Source organism: Myotis daubentonii, chromosome 16 (assembly GCF_963259705.1).
Source record: "Myotis daubentonii chromosome 16, mMyoDau2.1, whole genome shotgun sequence".
NCBI classification, from domain to species: Eukaryota; Metazoa; Chordata; class Mammalia; order Chiroptera; family Vespertilionidae; genus Myotis; species Myotis daubentonii.
The window spans coordinates 40,423,979-40,447,584 of record NC_081855.1 but is presented as its reverse complement, the minus strand read 5'-3'; the positions used below and the strand labels follow the sequence as shown (position 1 = coordinate 40,447,584).

The 23,606-nt window shown below is 40.6% G+C and overlaps 1 protein-coding gene across 4 annotated transcripts in view; it reads right to left on the bottom strand.

Annotated features, from left to right (window-relative positions):
• CEP112 (centrosomal protein 112) overlaps positions 1-22,926 on the bottom strand; it is a 298,077-nt gene extending 275,151 nt beyond the window's left edge. For 2 of the 4 annotated variants that reach the window (XM_059670060.1, XM_059670062.1), the window contains exons 1-4: positions 22,828-22,926; positions 15,469-15,582; positions 12,487-12,677; positions 10,429-10,601 (exon numbers count right to left, since the gene is read on the bottom strand). In XM_059670060.1, the coding sequence (XP_059526043.1) occupies positions 10,429-10,601; positions 12,487-12,677; positions 15,469-15,574 (470 nt within the window). In that variant the 5' untranslated portion in view covers positions 15,575-15,582; positions 22,828-22,926. Of the gene's footprint in view, positions 1-10,428; positions 10,602-12,486; positions 12,678-15,468; positions 15,589-22,827 lie in introns of those variants that run through there. The other 2 variants (XM_059670063.1, XM_059670064.1) reach the window with 2 other exon arrangements.
• Between the last annotated feature and the right edge of the window lie 680 nt (positions 22,927-23,606).

The window sequence follows — 23,606 nt, the reverse complement described above, 5'->3', positions numbered from 1 at the left end:
TTGTGTTAAAAATATCAAATTCCATAAAGTGTTCTGCCCCCAAAAATGATGAAGATGATTATTTTTTAAATTAATATAAAATAAATGATTTTTCTTTTTTTGAAAAGACTTGTTAGGGACAGCTGCTCTGAAACCTGTACTGAGCAGAGGAGCAGCTAGAAGCTGATCATGGGTGATCATCATGGAAAAGGGAGATACCGTGAACCAAGCTAAGCACAGAATACAGGTCTCCCCTGGGGCAAAGGTAGTTCCTGTGCACTAATACCCAACTCCTAGTCCCTATTCCCATTCCACTTCCCCACCTAGCCAGCACCCCTTCCTCTGGTAGGTCAGGTTTTGCAATGGCCCAGCAGAAGACCCAGGTCTAGAACTCCAAGCCCGGTTAGGGAGCCACCAATCACCTATGGCTATTCAAATCAATTAAAATTTAAGGAGGTACAAGAGGGTAGAAGGGTCAAATATATGGTGATGGAAGGAGAGTTGACTTTGTGTGGTGAGCACGCAATGCAATATACAGATGATGTATCATAGACTTGTACACTGGAAACCTATGTAACCAATACCACCCTACTAAATTTAATAGAATAAATGAAATTAAGTTCCTCAGCCACACTAGCCACATTTCAAGTGCTCCAGAGTCATATGGGAACAGTGGGACTATATCAGATGGCACACCTATAGAACAGTTCCACCATCACAGAAAGTTCCGTTGTATAGGGCTGCTGTGGAATATTTTTGCCCAAACAACAGGACTATTCTTAAATAAAATAAACGTACTTTTGTGAATAATATTTAAGGATGTTTAACTATGTGTAATCCTAACCATATTTACTTACACCAATGGCCATAAAGACCCCCTCGGAAGGAAAGGTATCGCTTGACTCACCCATAAATTCATCCAACAACCTACGAGCAGGAACTATTTATAGTGTTAGTGTCATTTACATATAAAAATGGAGTTTAACAAGGTAAAAAGGTCATATAGTTTTTTGAGTATCCAGACTAAAAATTAAATCAATATTTTAAAGTGAAAAATGTTTTTTTCATATAAATCAACATAATCACAAGTACATTTTCACTATACTTGGGCACCATCTGCTGGCCATGTTATTAAACTGCACAAGAAATGAAATAGTACTAGCTGTATCAGGGGACATTTGTAAAGGACACAGTCCCAGCTTTTTGCTACAATGCATTCCCAGAAAACCACATCATAAAGCAGATCATTGTAAAGCAAATCATATTTTTCCATTAAGGGCAGGAATATAATTAGATCCTTCATTCCAAACTAAAATCTGGCATTAAATATCCCATGGAAAATCTCATTAAAGCAAGATGCAAAAATTATACTCTTCTATAATCATTTAAAATAGGATAATTATTCTCTAAGTCCTTTCCTATAGGTATGAACACATTTATTATTTAGAGAACACAAAACTTTAATTTATATAAAGTTTAATAAAACTTTAATTTATATAAAGTTAACCTAAATTTAATATGGTAAAAGTAATATGTAATAAATAATAATTCTACTTGCACACTCCTAGAATTTTTAAGCAATGTCGATAGTAGTTCTTTATAAAATGACATCTAAAGAAATCCAAACTAATGCCTTCTTTTTCATCAATAAAGTCCTCTATAGTAAGTAGGATTAATGTGTTTCTTCTAGTGCAAATCAGGGTTTAAAGGTTGGGGTTGATTCAACTTTACTCCTCTTCACCGTCGCCTAACTCATTCATTTTCATAAAAGTTTCAAGTAAATATAATGTGGTATTAAATCATTCTTTTACTATCCCACAACCTAACTGCATTGCGGTGATAAGCTAAGCTACTAGACCAGTGGTTGGCAAACTGCGGCTTGGCAAACTGCGGCTCCTGAGCCACATGCGGCTCTTCCACAAAATACCGACTTCTGTGCATGGGCCACAAAGTTTCAATCGCACTGTACGTGCACGCCTGCACATGGTATTTTGTGGAAAAGCCACACTCAAGTGACCAAAGAGCTGCATGTGGCTCGCGAGCCGCGGTTTGCCGACCACGATACTAGACCATATCATACTTCACTAAAAAGTCACATAAATCATTACAAGCCATTAAAAAGAAGCTTCAAAACATTGTTCACAAAATTATAAGACAAGTATACATCCTATTATCTTATGTTCTGGTCTCTGGGGAAATGCATGAGCTGATGACATGAACTAAAGTCTACTATTACTTAGGCAGCTTCTAATACATGCTGTGGCAAAATGGGGGGGGGGGGGGAGCCATCCACACTATATTCCATCTCTCCTGGAAAAAGGGACTTGCTAAGTTACACAAATAAAGATTCCTTCAATGTCTCTTTCAAAATACTGTTACCACTTTGTACACTGAGAGTATGCAGAGTTCACACTTATAGTCAGAACCTTTTACATAGTCATTAATTCCATTTATTTTTCTCAGGAACACAAAACAATGTTTAGTATCTCAAAATAATTAATGACCAATAGGTTTTAAGATAATACCCTTTGGGAAGATTACATAATTAGATAATCCAAAGAAAGGTCAAACAATCTAATATGCAAGCCCCTGTATGAACGAGGAAAATGACAATCACCACAGCAGAGATGGTGGATGGTGGCAGCAACAGTAACACTTTCACGCATCCCACGTCACAGACTCTCTATCTCCATTTTATGAAAGATGAAACTGGGGTTTAGAGAAACTAAGTAACTTGCCTGAGGACACATGGTTGCCAAGTGTCAGAAGTGAGATCTAAACGAAGGCCAGCTGCCTCATTTCAGCTCAACCTAGAAATAACCAAGAGCAAAGGCACAGTCCTCCAGGACTGCTGATGTAGCCCAAGTGGGGGAAAGACGACTGAAGTGAAATTTCCATATTTGCTGCATAAGTACTCACGCCTACCTGGTTTACTAGAGAGAACACGGGGTCTGAAATCATAAAAACCTGGGTCCATCACTGGGAAAGTTGCTTGCCCTTGCTGAAGCTGCTACCTCACTGTAACACAAAGAGCAATCATGCCAGCCTCATGCAATTGTAGAGAAGATATAGTCAGATAACTCACAAAAGACTTCTAGAGTAGTATCTAGCACACAGTAGGTGCTCCATCAGTGGTACAACTTTGCCACTGGTTTCTGTTTGAACAAATTAGGAATACAAGTGGAATACATAAATATTTAGGTTACTTATGGGAAAAATTGTCAATCTTATGTTAAAATCTGTCTATTTGTTATATATAGCAAATTTATTAATGTGCATCACTAATGTTAGTAATGTGCATACCAAACAAGATGGCATTTTGGAGGGCACATTGACTGTAGCAATAAAAAAATAAGTGTGTGATTATTAAAACTGACATAGACACATGTACAAAAAATGTTTGTAACTTTTCTCCCAGGCTAGTCCTATTCCATAAAGGTAAAACAGTTTTGTATAATGCACCCAGAAATATTCCATGCACATGTACACACATGTATCCACATATGCTCTTTAAAATACACAGATAAACACACAAATGGAAGCTTCCTATACTTTCATGTACTTCTTTTGAACTTTATGTATCTTAGATATCCACCCGTACTAGCCCATATGGATTTCTGTTACCAATGCACAAGATGTTGAGCCTACTAATGATCCCACTAAATTTGTTAATGCGTCTAGCTATTGAAATAGCAATCCTTTTCTGGGGATCAATAATGGCCCAAAACACATGCAGAGGCATAACGGTGTATGTAATAGGATGTTAACATTCTATTCTATAAAGACATTCCTTATAACAACAAAGAATTGAAAGCAACAGACACAGGTTAAATTACAGAAAACCCACACTATGGGCTATTATCTGTAATTAAAAAAAGAGGACAGACTGCACATCACAGATTTAAGACAAAAAGGTAAGTGATGAAAGAACAAGTCTCAGAACAGAACATATAAGTCAATGTGTAATTCTGTAATGACATATGTGGGGGTGTGGGAATGGGTCTACTCTAAAGTGATACACACCAAATTGCTGATCACCAGTACCTCTCGTGAGGAGAGTGGACTAAGGAGGACATGGAGAGGACTTTGATTTTCTACTCTACACATTTCTATACTGAGGTTTTTATGACAAGCAAGTATTGCACATAGACTGCATACTTTTCTAAAATGAGCATAAAAACTCTACCAGTCATCTCCTGCTGCATAGCAGATTGCCGCAAACTGGACAGCTTTAAACAATCATACATTTTCCCAGTTCCTGTGGCCAGAAGTGCAGGCACAGCTGAGCGGGGTCCTCTGTTAGGGCCTCTGCCATCAGGATTTGACCAGAGCTGGGTTCTCATTGGGAGGCCGGACGAGGGGAAGATCCACTTTCCCACTCACACAGCGGTCAGCAGCCTGCAGTTCCCTTACGGCCAAAGAATTCATGGCAGCTCACTTCTTCAAAGCCAGCCAGGAAAAGGCAGTGCAACGCTACAGCAAATCTGCTAGCCAGGCAGTCTGAGATGTCATAATGTAATCACGGAAGTGCCATCCCAGCATCATTGCCATATTCTACTAGAAGCCAGTCACAGGTCCTGCCCCACTCAGGAGGGAGGGTATACAAGGCTGTGAACACGCAGAGGGGGAATCACGGGCACCTGGAAGTCCGCCTGCTACAAAGACAATTAGGTCTTTACCAGATCTCAATGGCAGGCACCTGGAGGATGACCAGGAAGCAAAATATACGAATATAGCTCATGGCTGTAGAACTAAGTGAGATTAACCAACCTGTACAGGATGAGATCTAAGTCTATGGTCCCACAGTAACACTGTACATTTTGGAAAACCATGTTCCAAACTCAAATATAACTGAAATATTTCATTGTGGAGAAAATACACAGATCTTTGATACAGAATACAATTAAAGATCTCATAAAATAGCAATGCAATTTTGAAAGTGATTTTTCTAAAAAAAAAAAAAAATGACTAATACACCAAACTATGAGAAAGGAGAGGAAGCAAGAATAAAACCGGCATGGACATAGCGGAGTGCTGAAACTATTTGATGTGCAATACTAAGCTTACCAGCGGATAATGTATATCTGGTGGAAAAAGAAAGCAGATAATAAGCCTGATGGAATATAACCTCATAACACTTCTAAGCTGTTTAGAACCAGGCTACACACCATCCCACAGGAGGAATAAAGGTAAAGGAGAGGTGCCATCTCCACTGAATAGGGAGCCCTAACAAAGAGGCTTCAAAAGGACTCTGCATCTTTAATAATATAAAAAGGCTAGGACACAAACAGCATAATCTAAAATGCCATTAGAAATACTTCACATACAAAAAGGTCTAAGTAAAGCAGGATTTTATAAAGTGATCAAAAAAGAAACACTAAGGGGGAAAATCTTTTAAGATTAAAGAGGTTTTTCAAAGGACAAGTTGAAGTGGTTGTAAAATTTATGAGGCAGCCTTAAACTTCAGTTCTAAGTAACAATAAATTATTCACTATAAAAATATACATGTGTCAAATATTATAAGCCTCTTAAACTTTTGGAAAACAATTTCTTGCAGAACTGATCAGATGTGTTAGGTCCCCACTAGCAGACACTCTCTCATTAGCCCAGTATGACCACTCGGGGTGCAGGAGCAACTGGAGAAAAGAACTGGGAAGACCATCATTCCACTTCACACCACTTCTGATCCAAGTCACACATTATGTATTTGGCCTTGAAATCAGCTGCATTGCCTTTAGCTAAACTAAATGTTAGTTTTGGTTTCTAAAGACCTTCATGCAAATAAAATGTCAAAATCTGTTCATTAAATTAACTTTTTACAGTAAAGCAAATTAAATTGAGAAACATATGAGAAAAGATACACTGTGTTGTGTTGTTTTGCAGCCTTAATTGGCCTTGGGCCTTAGTGATATCCTGACACTTGAGCAGAAAGGAACTTTGTGTGCCTTTTCCGGCTCCTGCATTGTCTCTACATTCCTCACGGTGTGGGAAGGGCATCTCCATAGCCTACACCTGTACGTCTCTTAATTTCTTCTGAATTTGATCTTTCCCTCGACTTTTTCTAAGTCTTTTCTAAACCTCTGTGTGCCATTCTCTCTGCCACAATATACCTATCTCAGAGGGGTTTTGTACAGATTAAATTAAGATTATGTGGCAGTGGCTAACATAACCCAACCTTCAAGCATGCATACACTCACCAAATACAAACTCTATGGAGTCCCTAACTAGAAATATAGTACAAACAGGAAAACCACAGTTCTTCCCTCGTGAAATTTGCAATCTAGCAAAAGGACAGAAATGGAACCTCTGTACATGTGATAAGTGCGACAAAGAACACAGAGTGCTTTGTGTAAATAAGAGTCACCTAAACAGACCTGGGCCGTCAGGGGAGGCTTTTATGAAGTTAGGAGATCTGAACAATGACTGGAACCAGAGGACTGCCTGCTTGTCCCATTAATTACTTTATGTAACTGATAACTAAAGCCTCATACTTGAGTAACTGGCATTAATATGCCATTTTATTATAGCTGAGCAACAAAGAGAAATAAGTTATTTGTTAAACTTGTGCAGATTTTTACTATGGTTTCATTTTCCAGAAAAATCCTTAATATTTGAAGAATATTTTCACTGTTTTCTCTAACTCTGTCCTCTATTATGAGGAAAAAACTGGAGCTCTGTTCTATTTCCTACCCTGAACCCTACTCTTATACATACGTCAATCTTCATAAACACCTCCACAACGACCCAGAACCACTGCACTGAAATTATCCATACATATATCTCTCTTCCCTATCCATCTAAACCACAGTTTTAGACCAAATGTTTATAAGACTAAACAGGTAAACACATGGGTGATTATACTATACTTCTACAAAGATACACTCTCTCTCCTCTTCATTTTTTAAAATATATTTTTATTGTTGATAGTACTAGAGATATCTTCCATTCCCCCACCCCCTTCCTCTCCTCTTCTTAAATCATGTGATTCCCCCTTCATTTACCGTTCTTCTTTCTACTTTTCATAGAATATAAATGGAGGCAGTGCCCTCGACACTCCCGTATCTGTCTCTTGCTTCAACTGTGTTTGGACAGAACAGACCCAGGAAGGCCCCAGTTTCCAGCCTCCGGCCACTCTCCTGTCTTATCCAGTCACCACCTTCAGAACCACCTCCGGGACCAGCCAACATACTGTTGATGTTTATTTCTACCTTAACTCCTTATCCCCGAACAACCATGAGCTCCCAAATTCATCAACTATTCCACCCCCGCGGTGGAGGCTGCGGTCAACCGCCTGGCCAGCCTGCCTCTGGGCCTCCCACACCTACCTCTCGGCTTCTATTTCGACCTGGACGATGGAAGTGGCTCTGGAGGGCGTGGGCCACTTTTCCCGCAAGTTGGCAGAGAAGAAGCGCCAGGGCGCTGAGCGTCTTAAAGTTGCAAACCCAGCGCGGGGGCCGCGTTTTCTTCCAGGACATGCTGAAGCCTTCCAAGATGAGGGGGCAAAACTCAGGGCCATGGAGGCCGCCCTGGCCTTGGAGAGGAACCTGACCCAGGCCCTCTTGGAGCTGCAGGCCCTGGGTTCTACACGTGCAGATCTTCAGCTCCGTGGCTTCCTGCAGAACCACTTCCGGGGTGAGGAGGTGAAACGCATCAAGAAGATGGGCGACACCTGACTCACCTTGCAGGCTGCCGGCCCCCAGGCTGGGCTGGGCGCGTCTCTCTTCCAAAGGCTTCCCCTCAAGCACGACTAGGAGCCTATGGAGCCCAGAGGCTTTGAGGGACCCCTCTGCATCCCCCTGGTGTCTGGCTTTTACCGGAGCCTCTCCACGAAGAAACTACTAGCCGTTCTTTTAACCACCCTGAAGCCCTCCCCCATGCATTGGACCAAATGAAACAATAAAGCTTTTTGCAGAAAAACAAAACGGAAAAACAAATACTTTACTTCCTCTTAACCTTACTTGAAAAAATAAAAAGCTCACCCAAGCCAGTATGACTCAGTGGATAGAGCATCAGCCCATGGAATGAAGAGTCCTGGGTTTGATTCCAGTGAAGGGCACATACCTCAGTTGCAGGCTCCATCCTGGCCCTGGTCAGGGCACATGCAGGAGGCAACCAATCGATGTGTCTCTCTCATATGAATGTTTCTGTGTGTCCCTCTCCCTCCCTTTCACTCTCTCTAAAAATCAATGGAAAAATATCCTCAGGTGAGGATTAACAAAAAATAAAATACTTAAAAAAGAAAAAGTCAAAGCTCAATAACAGATGCAATGACCTCAACCTCAATGTCAGGCATTAGCAGGAAACAGTGAAGGCATGCTGCATTAGGGGGGTGAGCAAGTGTTACTATGCTCCAACCTATGGGAAGGTTGCTGGGTCTCCATTTTCTAAAGTGAGCCAGAAATGTAGGTTTTTTTGTACAAAATTCTCTAATTGTTCATTTTGACAACTCACTAAAAAAACTTTAAAGACATTATGGAAGTCAAACAAAACAAATCAATGCACATGATTCATTCAGTTCAGAATGATGACCAATTTTCAACCTCTGGGCTAGCTCAAAGACATAGGAAACTCCTTTAGTTCACTTTTACACTGTAAACCCAGAAGGCAACCCAGCACTTAGTCAGACACTCAACAAATCTTTTGGCAAACACCTGATGCATTTCACAGCCAAACCAAGAACTGTATTTTTCTTTGTATGCACATCAGTCTCTTGACACCTCCACTTACCTGCTTAAAAGGTTAACAAAACTCCACAATTATACCTCTTCTATTTTTAAATCTCCCATAAGTACAAAAATAAGTACCTTATAAAACCTCCAAGGACTCATCTATTCATTTCTTTTTACTCTTCTGAACATGTCTATAATTATCTCTCCTCTCCCTCTTATGCCTCTCCATTTTAATTGGTTTACTCTTTCCAATAAAAAAAGTTCCTTTGGACTACAGCACTTGCTTTGTGTTCATCTGTTCTTTCCCCCCATAACTCCTGACATCTGAAAAACATAATCAGACTACACCAACTATGAAGACATTTCAAATTACTAACATTTTATATCTGAGTAACAAACCAAAATGTGTAGAAAAGAAGGATCATACGTATTGTTAACCAAATCAAATTTCCCAAAATTAAAATTACCAAGAGAAGTTTGAAGTATGGTACATGTCAACTGACACTGTCCAATATTTTAATATTTGAGGGAACAACACCAAAGGTAAAACTCAAAGTTTGATAAAAGTCCAATTTAAGTCTATCCCTCCTAGAGGCCAAAAGTTATACTACAACAATAATCTTTTCATGTATTTCAAAAGCTTAGACGTTTAGTTTATACTAAAAATCCTACTTAAGCTTAGTACTCTAGTGAAAAAGCACAGTTTAATGAGGTTTACATTTATATTCATTATTTTATTAAATTAAAACAAATACTATTTGATGGGTAAAAAGGAGAGAAATTCAAGTATAAGCTTTAAGATGTTACAGTTTGTTGTCGACATTGATAATGTTCTTAATACGTGCTTGTCATAAAGGAAACAGAGAATTGTATTATTTAAAAATTTTCAGGAACCACTTTCCAAGCAATGGAGCAGATACACACACATTATACATGTGTGTATATATGTAATGTGTACATCCTATATAATAAAGCCTAATATGCTAAGTGTCCGGTCAACCAATCAAAGTGTAATATGCTAATGATATGCTAAGGCCGCTCAAATGCTCCCTATGATATGCACTGACCAGTCGGCCAGTCGCTATGACATGCACTGACCACCAGGAGGCAGATGCTCTGATCAGTAGGTGAGCTTGCTGCTGGGGTCCGGCCAATCAGGACTGAGTGAGATGGGCTGGACATGCCCTGGAGCCCTCCTGCAGACCTTCCCTGCTGATCAACCTCCCACATCCCTCCCTGGCTTTGATCGTGCACTGGTGGGGTCCCTTAGCCTGGCCTGCACCCTCTCCCAATCCGGGACTCCTCGGGGGATGTCGCAGAAGCCGGGCTCACGGCTGGGGAGTGCAGCAGCAACTCTGCAGCAGTGCTCAGGATGTCCGACTGCCAGCTTAGGCCCCCTCTCCAGGAGCGGGCCTAAGCTGGCAGTTAGACATCCCCCGAGGGCTCCTGGACTGCGAGAGGGCGCAGGCCGAGCTGAGGGGACCCCTCCCGCCCCAAGTGCACGAATTCATGCACCGGGCCTCTAGTATATATATATAACAGATACAAAAAAAAATGGCTAGAATATAACATAATTTTTGAATATACAGTAAATGAAAAAGCAAAACTATCATTTTACCTTCCCAATATCCTTCAAAGACTTCAACTTTAACAAAAACATAAATTAAATCAACTACTTTTCATAAAAAAAACACACACAAGGAAAAATGAAATGTATCAACCAGTACTGAAAACAGGCTAAATAATGAAACACATTCCAAATCCCATTTGCATAGCATACCTGTGGCCATCGGTTGGCGACTGCACCAAAGAATAACTGTCTCCAGAAGAAAGCTTCCATGATTCATTTAATTTGTGTTCGCTCCTCCCCAGCTCACCCATTACCCAGTCCGGTAATCCTTCTGGGCTTGAACTTTTGGCTTGTGCTGGATTTGGTTCATCAAAATAGATGGACTGATTTTTAAAAATTAGAAAAATTATTCTTTCAAAATGTACTATAATGAAATAATTAGTTAAGATTTCAAGTTTGATAACCATTCAAATATTCAAACTCAACTACCAAAAATAATATAAAAATGCATCATTCAATGCACATTAATTATGAAATATTAAAATACATAAAATGGGATAACACATTTTAGTTGTGCTCTGCTGTATAAGAAACCTGATGAATGATAACAATACATACCAGATAAATCTGATAATTATTGTATTAAAAAGGAATATTAGCTTTATGTAAACATAAATGAAATGTTCTTTTTAACTCATGTGCTCTCTTATTTTTTTCTGTGATCATTAACTACTCTGCAGCCCACCAAAAAAATCAGTGGGCTCAGAAACCACAATAAATAAAAATCAGGAATCCCTTCATCAGATGAGAACAACAGAGTTGAAGACCTGGGATGTGGTTCTGGCAGTGCCATAAATGAGCTGGAAAACCCAAGGCAGTCTTAGGACTTCTCATCATTCTTTGTAAAACAAGGCACTTTCCTATGATTTTATGAAATTGAGTGTGAATGGGAAAACATAATATACGTACTCAGATCTTAACATCTGAATTTGTTCCAGAAAATGTTCTACTTTCAGTCATTAAGAAGAATGACATCAGCCCATTTATTTCTCTTTAAGTGAGCCAGGCTTCATGGCACATTTGTGAAGAAACTTCTGCATTAACTGGATACTTCTGCAACAATTCTCCCAATCCTACACAACAGTCCTCTAGGGGGGCTGCTCTCTGGGAAGGGGTGAAACATGACCCTCTATCCTCAATCAGACATGCATAGCAATTTCTTTTTAAATGAGATAGTCACTTCAATGGTTAATCAAATATTAAGTCAAATAACTAAGTTCTAAAGACTAATGATTTTAAACAAAATGTATGTCTCTCATGTGATTGGGAATAGCATTAAAACTTTTGGCATTCTTCCATGGATAGCATATTATGGTCTAATTGTGCAACATGCCTCTTGAGTAAATTTTTGGTGTAAATTAACTGTTAAAATAAAATTTTATCATTTTGAAAAATCTTAAAATATCCTAACAGCAACTACCAATCCCTAGAACTCCAGCCAGATTTCTCAAGTATTCAAACACCATACAAACCAAGACAGTGACAATTCATCAACCAAGTATAATTGTAACTGCCTTTTCACAAACCTGATTCTGATAATGAAATTAAATGAAGTGCAGGAAATCACTTCTAAACTCCAACTTACTGTTGTCATTTTATTAGAGTAGAAAGGAACTTTAGAAGTCACTCAATCTGACCTCTCATAAATTTTTAAATATGAAAGAGTTTAATAACTAAAATTTTCTGACATACATAAAATATTATTATAAACAGTGGAAAAGTAAGGCTCAAGTTTAAAATTGCACTTTAAAATTTTTAGAAATATTGTATAATATTTCTAAATCAGTAAGTATAAGCTGCTTATAGGCCAATATCTTATTTCTATTCAAGGTAGAAAAACTTGAATCAGAAAGAAAAAAAAAGCACATTCGTTTTAACTAACATATTATCTAGAACTTGTTACTTACTAATATGACCATTCCCAAATGATATGATAAATTGGCAGAGGTTTTTAAAAATATTTTTTTATTGATTTCAGAGAGGAAGCGAGAGGGAGAAAAAGATTGAAATATCAATGATGAGAGAGAATCACTGCTTGGCTGCTTCCTACTCATCCCACACTGGGGACCAAGCCCACAACCCAGTCATGTGCCCTGACCAGAAATTGAACCGCGACCTCCCGGTTCAACCACTGAGCCACCCAGGCTGGTCTAAATTGGCAATTTTTAAGAAACTAAACTAATTTACCTTTTGGTCAATGACACCTACCATGTACGAAGGTAAAGTTTTTAGTGTCCCGGGTTCAGGTCGGTGTATAAAAGGGCCTTCAATCACTCCTCGCTTAAGCATATGCAGTAACAGTTTTGCATACAGGTTCCGATTCTTCCTGCCCATTATTCCTGCACCTGTTCCTGAAGGCTCACACAGCTTTCTAATCCAAAGTGCACACCTCTGCCGTTCTAGAAATACATAGGCAATATTAGAGACTTGATTTGTCAGTAAACAAACACTAAATGAAAGACCTGTCTAAATCTGCTCCTGCCTAGAGCAGGAGTCGGCAAATTCACTGTAAAGGGACACACAGTAAACAGTGAGGCTCTGCAGGCCTGTGACCCCCAGCACAGCTGCTCCCCTCTGCCACTGGAGCATGAAATCGGTCACACACCACATGTAACCAAACGTGCATGGCTGTTTTCTAATAAAACCTTACCAAAAGGCAGCAGGCTGGATCTGCTCCAGAGGCTACAATTTTGACAACTCTTGGTCTAGAGTTTACCAGTTCATTAGTAATCAGGCAAGACATAAGCAAAAAAATATTTTCTCAAAAATAAAACCTCTGGATTACTGTCAAATAAAGCAGTGAGATAAAAAGTTTGCTGTAAAAACATCTCTAAAATAATTGTAGTTGTTCTGAAAATTCTATAATTCTCATTATGTAAACCAAGAGAGAGATAAAATGCAATCTTATTTATTTAAGCATTTTAAACTTAATCTAAAATTAAATCTCAAATGTTTTATTTATTAAAGCTGATAATTTTCAGGGACTTACAGTTGATTTATTTAGGGTTTTCTTTTAACCTCTCTAGAAATAATTGAAGAGTATTTACATGTAATTTTGTAAAATAATTATCCTTTTAGAAACTGCCTTAAAAATATAGCACAGTTTAATCCACATATAATGACCTATTGACTATCTTATCTTACATGACACAGAATCGCTTTTAGGTCTCATGAAAACTACTTTGACACTAATCTTTTATCAGTCTAACTCAATTTGAGGATTATATACCTAACACAAATCATAAGCCTGCTTTAATCTCTTAGTTTCTAAAGGTCATATTCATTTATTGTTTTACCTACAAAAATTGCTGGGGCCGGATTTACTACTTTGCTCATACCAGATTTATCACTACAGGTATGAAAGCTAGCCTCTAAAAAACTTTTGTATTTTTAGCTTTGAAATTATATAATCACAAAGCAAACTTCATGAAATATTGGGCATACTTTATGCCAAAAAAATGCAAAAGTGAAACTGATAAACTTAAGTAATCACTTTTTCAAACTATATATTTTCTATATGCCCAGCAGTAAACTGAAATCTATCTAATTTTGGAATGGCTAGAATTCAGTACAACTTGATTAATACAAAAGAATTCATTCCTCTACTTAAAATGTTGGGAAAAACCATTTCCCAAAGTAGATTTTAGCTATAAGAAGATGTAAGTTGTTTAGATTCTTGATTGGTATGTGATTTCCAAGTGTTCATTAAGAATTAACTAAGTAAGAGAAGGCAAGGGATGTACCAATATAGACAATATGTCATGAACCAAAGATTACAATCCAATCAATTCTTGTACCTAAAATCCATTTTTAAAAGAAGATAAATATGACAATAGTTTGATTTGAAATACATTTATAATGGGAGATTTTAATTAAAAATTTTTCCTAATCAGCAGATCTAAGACAAAAAGGTACTGAATATCAAAAGATGATTAACAGTATAGAAATATCATTAAATACTAACTCAACAAATCATGAATGAGCTGTGAGATATGAAATAAGCACTGTGAGGAACAGCAGAGGAAGAAAGAAGAGGTTCTGGTCTGCAGGGCAAGCGGACAGAGGAAGAAGCTTGGAGGGAAGCCCATGCCAAGACATCGTGGGCCAGGAAAAGTTGCAGGCCTGGCCCTGGCCAGGCGGCTCGGTTGGTTGGAGCATCAAAAGATTGTGCGTTCAGTCCCCAGTCAGGGCACATATGGGGGGCAAGTGATCGATCAACCTCTCCTCTCTCTCTCTCTCTCTCTCTCTCTCTCTCTCTCTCTCTCTCCCCATCTCCATCTCCATCTCCATCACCCTTCCTCTCTCCCTAAAAATAAATCAATAAAAAACATATCCTCAGGGGAGGATTTAAAAAAAAAGTGGCAGGGCCTAGAACAATGGATGACCACAAAATGCATAACTCACACACTACCCTCCCTTCTCCCAGTGCAGCTCCTTGCAATAAATATCTAATACTGACTTGGTTCCTCATTTTTGAATATAGAGTTCCCTCAGGCACCTTAGGGAAATAGGAGATTTGGACAGAGTAAAAACCAGTTTCTTGGCCCCATTCCAAATGATCCACTCAAAAGCTGCCAATCAGATTTACCTTTACAGCCAATCTTATGCCCAGTATAACTCAGAGAATCTTCCTGGCCCCCAAACTCTTTCCAATTGCTCTGCATACCTTATGTTACTTGAAAATTCTTTGACTTGAAACAAAGACTCTCATTCTATAATTAAAGATAAGAAGCCATAAACTGGAGACAAGATAACAACAAAAACTCATTCACACTTCATTTTATTCCGTCAACCCAAAGCATACAAGACCAATAAATTCTTTTCCACTTTTATAAACAAAAGGGTCAAAGAGCAGGTGGATTGTAGGCTCCTGAAAGAGGAAACATTCCCATGGTGGGAGAAAAAAAGATGCAGGAAGAAATAGTTTTAGCAAACTTTAGAGATCCCCGGGCTTTAAGCTCATGACATATAAGAAGGGGTATCACAACCTTTCCATGGTTTAGTAGGACATTATCACTAAATTTCTATTTACCCTTGAACAGCTCAAAGTAAACAATCCCACATCAGCTTAAGATAAGAATTGCTATTAAAAGAATTCAGTTTTATTTCCATTTTGATGGATCATTGGTTTCATGAAATAATATAAGAAACAATTAACCTTAAGAATCTAATTTTTAAACATAATCTTACCTGGCCTATGGGGTAATTTTAAAACAAAAGGCTTCATATCCACCACAAAGTGATCAAATTCCGCATCCAGCTTCTCCCATTGTTCTTCTTCACTTTCCATTTCCATAATTCAGTCTGTAAAAGATTTAAAATGAAAATATTGAGGGTCTGTATGCTGAAAGCTGCAAAACTGATTAAAGAGATCAAAGAAAACTCACTAGCATTATAAATACCAATTCTCCCCAAATTAATCTATAGATTTCATGCAATTCCAAACAAAAGCCCAACAGTATTCTTTGTATATATAACAAGCTGACTCTAAAATTTAATTTTAGAAAGTAAAAAAAACCTAGAATTCTGAAAAAGAAAAACAAAGTTGGAGGATTCACGTTACCCAATTTTAAGAGGTACAGTAGTCAAGACAATGTAGTATTGGTGAAAGGATAGACACATGGACCCAGAGAACAGACTAGAGTCCAGAAATTGACCAGTAAAATATGAACAACTGACTTTCAACAAAGGTAAAATTCATGAAGAAATTATAGTTTTTATAATAAAGTATGCTATAACAACTGGACATCCATCTGCAAAAAAAAATTATACGAACCTCAACCTATATCTCATAGTATATTTTAAAAAAATTAACTCAAAATAAATCACAGACCTAAGTGTAAAATGTCAAATTACAAAACTCTTAGAAGAAAATATAGGGAACAACTTTCATGACCCTGAAAAAGGCAAAGATTTTTTAGATACAACATAAAAAGCACTACCATACAAGAAAAAATGGACAGATTGGACTTCAGCAAAATAAAAAACTTTTGCTCTGCAAAGGGCTCTGTTAAAGTACTGAAATGAAAAGCCACAGACTCAAAGAAAAGATTTGTGAATTACATTTTCTCACAAAGGACTTACTAGTATAAAGAACTCTCAAAACCATAAAACAAACAACCCAATAAAAATAATCAGCAAAAAGCTAGTCTCTTTACCAAAGAAGATATACAGATGACAAGTAAGCACATGAAAAGATGCTCAAAACTTTTAGTTACTAGGGAAATGCAAATTAAAACCATAATGAGATATCACTATAAGCCTAGTAGGACAGCTAAAATAACAAATGCAAACAATAGCACGTGCTGTTAAGAACAATGAACAGGAACCCTCATGCACTGCTGGTAGGAATGCAAAATGGTGCAACCCTGCTGGAAAACAGGTTAGGAGCTGCTTACACAGTTAAACATACATTTACCACGTCTCAGAAATCCCACTCTTTGGTATTTACCCAAGTGAAACAAAATCTATATTTATACAGAAACCTGAATGTAATGTTTATAGCAGCTTTTTCCTTCTGTAATCAGCAAACACTAGGAACAACCCAAAGGTCCCTCACCTGGGGAATGGATAAACAAATTATGGCAAAAACACAACATGAAACTACTCAGCAACAGAAAAGAATGAGCTACTGATCCACGTGACAACATAAAAAAAACTTCGAACATATTATGCTGAGTGAAAGAAGACATTCCTGAAAGGCTACCTACTATATTAACCCATTTGCATGACATTCTAGAAAAGACAACATTTTTGAGCATGGAAAACAGATCAGTGGTCCACAGGGCTTAGCATTGGGGGAGACCTGGACAGGAAGAGGTGGCACAGGGCAAGTATGTAGGTGTTGGGATTGGTCAGCATACTGCCTGTGGAGAAGGCTGCAAGACCCTACTTCATGCATGTGTAAGAACTCATAGAACTGTATCCCCCAAAAAAGTGATTTTAACTATGTACATTTAAATTTTATAACTCTCCTCAAAAAAACTTAAAATATTGGTCCCTGTATTTCTTCCTAATTAGCAAGAAAACATTGATGATAAAGGGGTGAATCCCCCAAAAAATCAGAAATGTAAATTTTGACAAATTTCCTTAAGTTAAAAATATATCCACACTCAACATGTTCCTCTATGTAATGAACTGTCTTGGTAGGGATGTGGACTACCCCTACAATTATGTAAGGTCTCCAAGTGTCATTGATTCAATTTATGCCGGGAGCCGGTCCATGCTTGCTGTTTCAAGGGACCTGGCATATATGGCATACTGTTCTTAATATGTTTGCTCACCTTCTTGGCACTATGTGTTTTAACCAAGGTCTCTGAGAAAGGTTGTTTCCCCAGGTAGGGATTTTCCCCTGAAGTTAGGGAGGGAATAAAACCTCTTAAATAAGTGCCAGGCGGGTAATTAATCACTTTAACTATGAACAATCATGCTTAAGCTACATCATCTTTACTCCCTGGAATGGAGATAAGAAACGCCCTAACCTTTGTAATAGAGATTGATAGGATTGAATCAACTGGTATAAATACAGATGTAACAAGACAGAGACAGAACTTAGAAGAGAGAACCTACAGACAGAACCTACACAGAACCTACAGACAGAAGAACTTCGCTGGAGAGAACATGGCAAAAGATCCTGGACAGAAACTGGCCTCAGAACCTAGAGACAGAACCTAGCGAGAGAACATGGCAAAAGATCCTGGACTGAACCTGACTACAGAAATTGGCAAGAGAACCTGACTAGAACCTGGTGACCAAACCTGGCTGGAGATCTCAGACAGAACCTGGCTGGAGAACCTAGCGAGGGAACATGGCTACAGAACCTGGCTGGAGAACCTGGAGAACCTGGCTGGAGAACCTAGCAAGACAACATGGACACAGAACTTGGCTGGAGATTGTGGCTAGAGATCCTGGCAAGGCTGCTGATCAACTGAACGCTGTCTCCGTGTCATTCCTTCTTCGCCAACTCCGTCCACACCTTTGGGGACCCCTGGACCTGCTGGGGTTGGACCCCGGCAAATTTACAAATTACACATTTAGAATAAAGCTCTGTTCTGCCTCAGGCATTCTTACTCCACAGACGGCCCTCCCACTGCTAAAGCAGCTTCTGATATTGACCATGGTATCTTCATCTTCTTATCAACAGCCTCTTCATAGAAAGTTCTCGCTACCCTGTCTCTGTAAGGAAGCTTTCACTGGCTGGCCTGGCTTCCCTCCGTCTAGACGTGAACCACGGTTTTCAGTCTTCTGCCAAGTACATGCATGTGCTCCCTGGAGTCTTAAACTCTCTCCCGCAACCTTGCCCAGGAAGGAAAACAGTTTCTGAGATGCATACTGCCCTTCAGCCACAACCCGCAAGTCCCCTCTTAGGAGGTTCCCACCATCTGACTACACCTTACTCTCCATTCTCATCACCGTCACCTCCCTGACCCTTCTATCTCATCACAGCCTCTTATTCTCTTATACTGTCTCCTTACTCCACTCGACCTTCTCTTTACTAAACTCAGCAAGACTTCGACCCCTTGACACCCTCCTCCGTTCCCTAACTGAGGGCTTGTCGGAGAAAGACAGCACTGCCTTGTAGTCAGATGGCTTCCAATCTTACCTCAATTCACAGGAGTCTTTTACTGTCTCCTACTCCACAAAGCATCTTTTACCAGACATCTTAAAGTCCCTTAAATAAAGCGCTCACTCTCAATTTCAAAAATCTAACCTCCTGCTTCATGGAAAAAGTAACTGCTGAATGGTTATACCACAAAATGTTATTCCCTCCACCTCTCAACTTACTTCTTAGAGAACAGAAGCATGAACTTGTATCAGAAACATGAACTTGTCTCTCTAATCCTAAAAACACCTATCAACAGCCTCCTCATTGTGCCAAACTTTCCAGCCCCACTGTCTGTTCCCATTTCTTAAACCCCCATAAACTAATACAACCACAAATACTCAGAAATACCTCCAACCCTGCCTGTATCTCTATTCTAGCTGCCACGGTCTCCGAGAAAGCCCTTCTGATCACTTACCTACAGCCAACTGTATTTTTTCCTACTTTAGTCCTCACTGGTACTAGACTACGGCTCCTAAGTATAAAACTAACCCTATCACTCCCCACATAAAACTTCTCTTGGCTGCTTGTGACAACAGGATGCTTTCTAAATTCAAAGTTAGGTCTACAAGTACCTTTACATCCTGAGCCCATCTCTGATCCCTCCCTACACATCTACACACACACACACACACACACACACACACACACACACATTGGCTCGCCATTCTTCAAACACTCCAAGCCCTTATATGTGTTCACATCCTTTTCACTGGCTGTTCCCTCCATCTGGAATCTGATACATGCAGCGCAAGTGTCTCTTCTGAGTAAAGCTTGTCCCACTTATCGCAGACTCACTGTTACTCCATTCTCAGTGTGCACTGCTCACATCTGTGCAGCAGTATTTATCAAGCTAGTTTTTTTTTTTAACACATCTGTGTATTACTTGCATGTATTCTACATCTGAGATGCTCCTGGAAGGCAGGGACCACGACTTATATGTCTCAGTAGATACCTAGCACATTGCGTGCTGTGTATTAAAAACGGAAGAAGAATTGATTGGTAAATAAATGTTAATGTAAGGGATTAATGTCCCACTTTTACATGACTAGGGTGTTTGTTTTTTAAGATCCCATTCTGGCCCTAGCTGGTTTGGCTCGATGGATAGAGCGTAGGCCTGCAGACTGAAGGGTCCCAGGTTCGATTCTGGTCAAGGGCACATGCTCGGGTTGCCGGCTCGATCCCCAGCGGGGAGCGGGCAGGAGGCAGCCGATCAGTAATTCTCTCTTATCATTGATGTTTCTAACTCTCTCTCCCTCTTCCTTCCTCTCTAAAATCAATAAAAATATATATTTTTTAAAAAGATCCCATTCTGAGTACCAAATAGGTCTTCTAGAATAGAAATATTATGTGTCCTTAATTCTAGTTACCAAAACTGGTCACCCTACACTCTGCATTATAGAAGAAACACATTTTCACATTCAAGACTTGGTTAAGATAATATTATTTTGATGGTTTAGTTGGCTTGGGGTTGTTTGCTTTGTTTCGAATTCTTATAATATTCCTAACTGCATTCCTCCATAACTACTTCAGTTATGTACTTGATAACAGAAGGCTATGATACCACGGCTGGATGTTAAATCATAAAGCTGAAAACTAACTTTTCAAATGGATGAAAAAACAAATGGAAACTCATAAACCCAGAATTTTAAGCACAACTCTGGCCTAGAAGTGTACTCCCAGGCTTAACCATCCTGCCTTTGCACTCAAACATTTGCCTGACAGTACCCATAGTTAGGGCTAAAGCCAAAAGATTTGTAATAAGATTCACTCAGTAAGTCTGGTAGTGTTTAAGGTTAGAGGAAACTTAAATTCAAAGTTAAAAGACTCACTTAAAGCCATGAAATTAAGCCCAAAGCTCAGATTAAAATTCTGAAATCCTTGTCAGATTCATGATATCTGACCACTTGGCCACTTGCCTATACGTCAGCACTATCTCCAACTAATAATAAAATCTTGAAAATTAGAAAGGCAATCAGAATTGCTATAATAACATACAATACTGGATATACATTTTTTAAAAACCAGAGTAAAGAGTCAATGTAATATTTGGTAAAAGGAAATATCTGCATCTCCTTATCCCTTTAAAAAAAATATATATATATATATATATGTATGTATATATAGTATTAATTTCAGAGAGGAAGGAAGAGGGAGAGAAGAAACATCAATGATGAGAGAGACTCATTGATCAGCTGCCTCCTACACGCCCCATACCAGGGATGGAGTCCGCAACCTAGGCATGTGCTCTGACCGGGAATCGAACCATGACCTTCTGGTTCACAGATTAATGCTCAACCACAGAGCCCCATCAGCCCGGCCTCCTTATCCCTTTTTTATTCCCCAACAAAATAATGAAATGCAAAGAGCAAAAACAAAAAAATTAATTTACAATTTCAAACCTTCAAGGAATTCTTGCTACACAAATTACATCTTATAAATAAATTATATCTACTTAGTTCCAGCTAATCAAACCGTTTTGTTGCTATTTATTAGAATTGCAGATTTAAATTATTAGGATTGAAAAAAATAAATAAAGCTATATCACTGATTTAGGCTTAGAGTGTGCCTACCAGTCACATAAATTACTTCAAAAGCAAACAAGTAAATTGAGTGACTCCTGCTCCTAGCTATAATCTATATTTGGATCATGTCTTACATTTAACTCACTGGTATTGTCTTTTTTTAAACCCGATTGTATGTGGACAGCTACAAAAGGGGCTAAGACCTTCTCAAGGTGCTTAGTTGCCACACGTCAGCAAAGCTTGAGCAAGTCACAAACACTGAAAGCCCTTGGCGGGAAAAGTGGCCACAGCTGCTAAACAATGGGTGCGCCTCAGTCTATCCAGCCCCTTGCCAAACACAATAAACATACTCCTGAACGTGGCGTGTCATCAATTTTGTTCAATCAAACCATATTTCAAATACAGGGTGGGCCATTAAAGAAAACCTGAAATGCGTATTTCGGTGCAGCCAAGTCTTCCAGGTGTGTGTTCGCCTGGCTTACACATCTGGGGGTGCGGACCGTTACCAGAGCCTGAGCTGATTGTGCCAGGGGGATGGGGTGTGCTCTGCAAGCCTATCGCAGTCACCGCCCTCGGAGACAGGCAGGAGCTCGTGGCCATTTCATGGAGGAGGAAAACTGAGGCTCAGCGGGGTTCGGGAGCTGACCGAGGGTCCCACGGCAAGTGCCCGCTGGGCCGGAACCCCGTGCCCGGACTCTGCCGCACCATTAGGAAAAGGCGCCTGTCCTTTCGCGTGCCTTTTCTATGTCATTTGGACTCATCTTTAAACATTCAGGACAAGTAAGAGGCATGGCCGCACAGTGATCAGAATAAGAACTGTTCGTGTTTACTGAAGTTCCTCTCTGCAACACTTAAAGCCATCAACCAGCGCAGACACGCTCCGCAGCTCCGCCACCTGATGCTGGGACAGGGCCCGCTTTCCCAGGGGCTGTGGGCGAACTGTTCCCACAAAGGAACCAGCACACCGGTTCGGCCCGAAATCCCGGGTCGGGCCGCGGGTCCCGCTGTGGGAGGAGAGTGACAAGTGCAGGGTGCCGTGCCCGGGAGGCACTTCCCGGCCACAGAGGGCAGCCGTGGGCCTCCGAGGCCGCTCCCCCCGCGGGTCCCACACGCGGATTTCCTCCCGAGCCGCCAGCCCTCCGGTCCGGCTCCTGGACTCGTCACGTCGACCGCTTGTCAAACTTGACGCAGAACTTTCCCAGCCCGCGCCCGGCCCGGACCTCCCTCAGCAAGTGAGACCCCCGAACGCAGCGCGCGCCCCTCCGGCCTCGAGAACCCGCCCGGGGCCTGCGGGGCGACGCCCCTCCCCGCACCAGCCCGCACGCGCGGGGCGGCCGCCACCCCAGGCAAAATTCCACCCCAGAACCCGGGGACAGGGGCTGGGGAGGGAAAATAGGGAAAACAAGAACCTGGCGCCCCTACATGCAAGCTTCCCGATGGGCCGCCGCCGCCAAACGGTTTCAAATCCGTGCGGGCCGCCAGCGCCTCCGCCGCCCTGCAGGCCGGGGGCGGGGATTTCCGCGCTCGCATTCCCCGCCCCCTTTCCCACCCCTTCGGCGGCGGCCGGCGGCGCGCCGTTGCCATGGCGACACTGGGACCTATGACAGCCACCGTCCAGCAGTTCGGAGGCAGCGACTTCCGGCGCTCGCGTTCCTCGGCCCCAGCGTTGCAAAGGGGCACAGCGCCATTGCCATGGCAACGGTCCGGTCCCCGGCGCGCAGGTTCCAGTTCGTGTTCCAGCCTGGAGGTGGCTTCTAGGCAGGTCCCGGGACCCATACCTGGACCATGCGGTCCCCCAGCACCACAAGAGTAGCTTGGGGACACTGGGAGGGCTGTGGAGGAAGGACATCCAAAGGGCAAAGAAAATGGGATTACTGGAGGACGGTCACTGAAGGGTGTGGCCTTTGTTTGGTCAGAGAGAGGCGTTGAATGGGTCTAAAAACGTGAGAACTTACTGCCCGGTGTCTTTCTCACAACCCAGACGGACATTACCTTTTTGTTGTTGTTATTTTGGGGGGCGGGGGTGGCTTTCAGAACTACCTGAGGTCTGAAAAACCTGACCCCAAATTCTGAAAATGCTGAAATAAAATAAAAAAGCTTTTTGGTTACCAATTCTGTGCAGGATAACAAGATCTAGTGGAAAATGTGTTTTTGCTGCTCCCAGAGTCTCCACCTCTCCAGGGCGGTCTCCATGTCCGCAC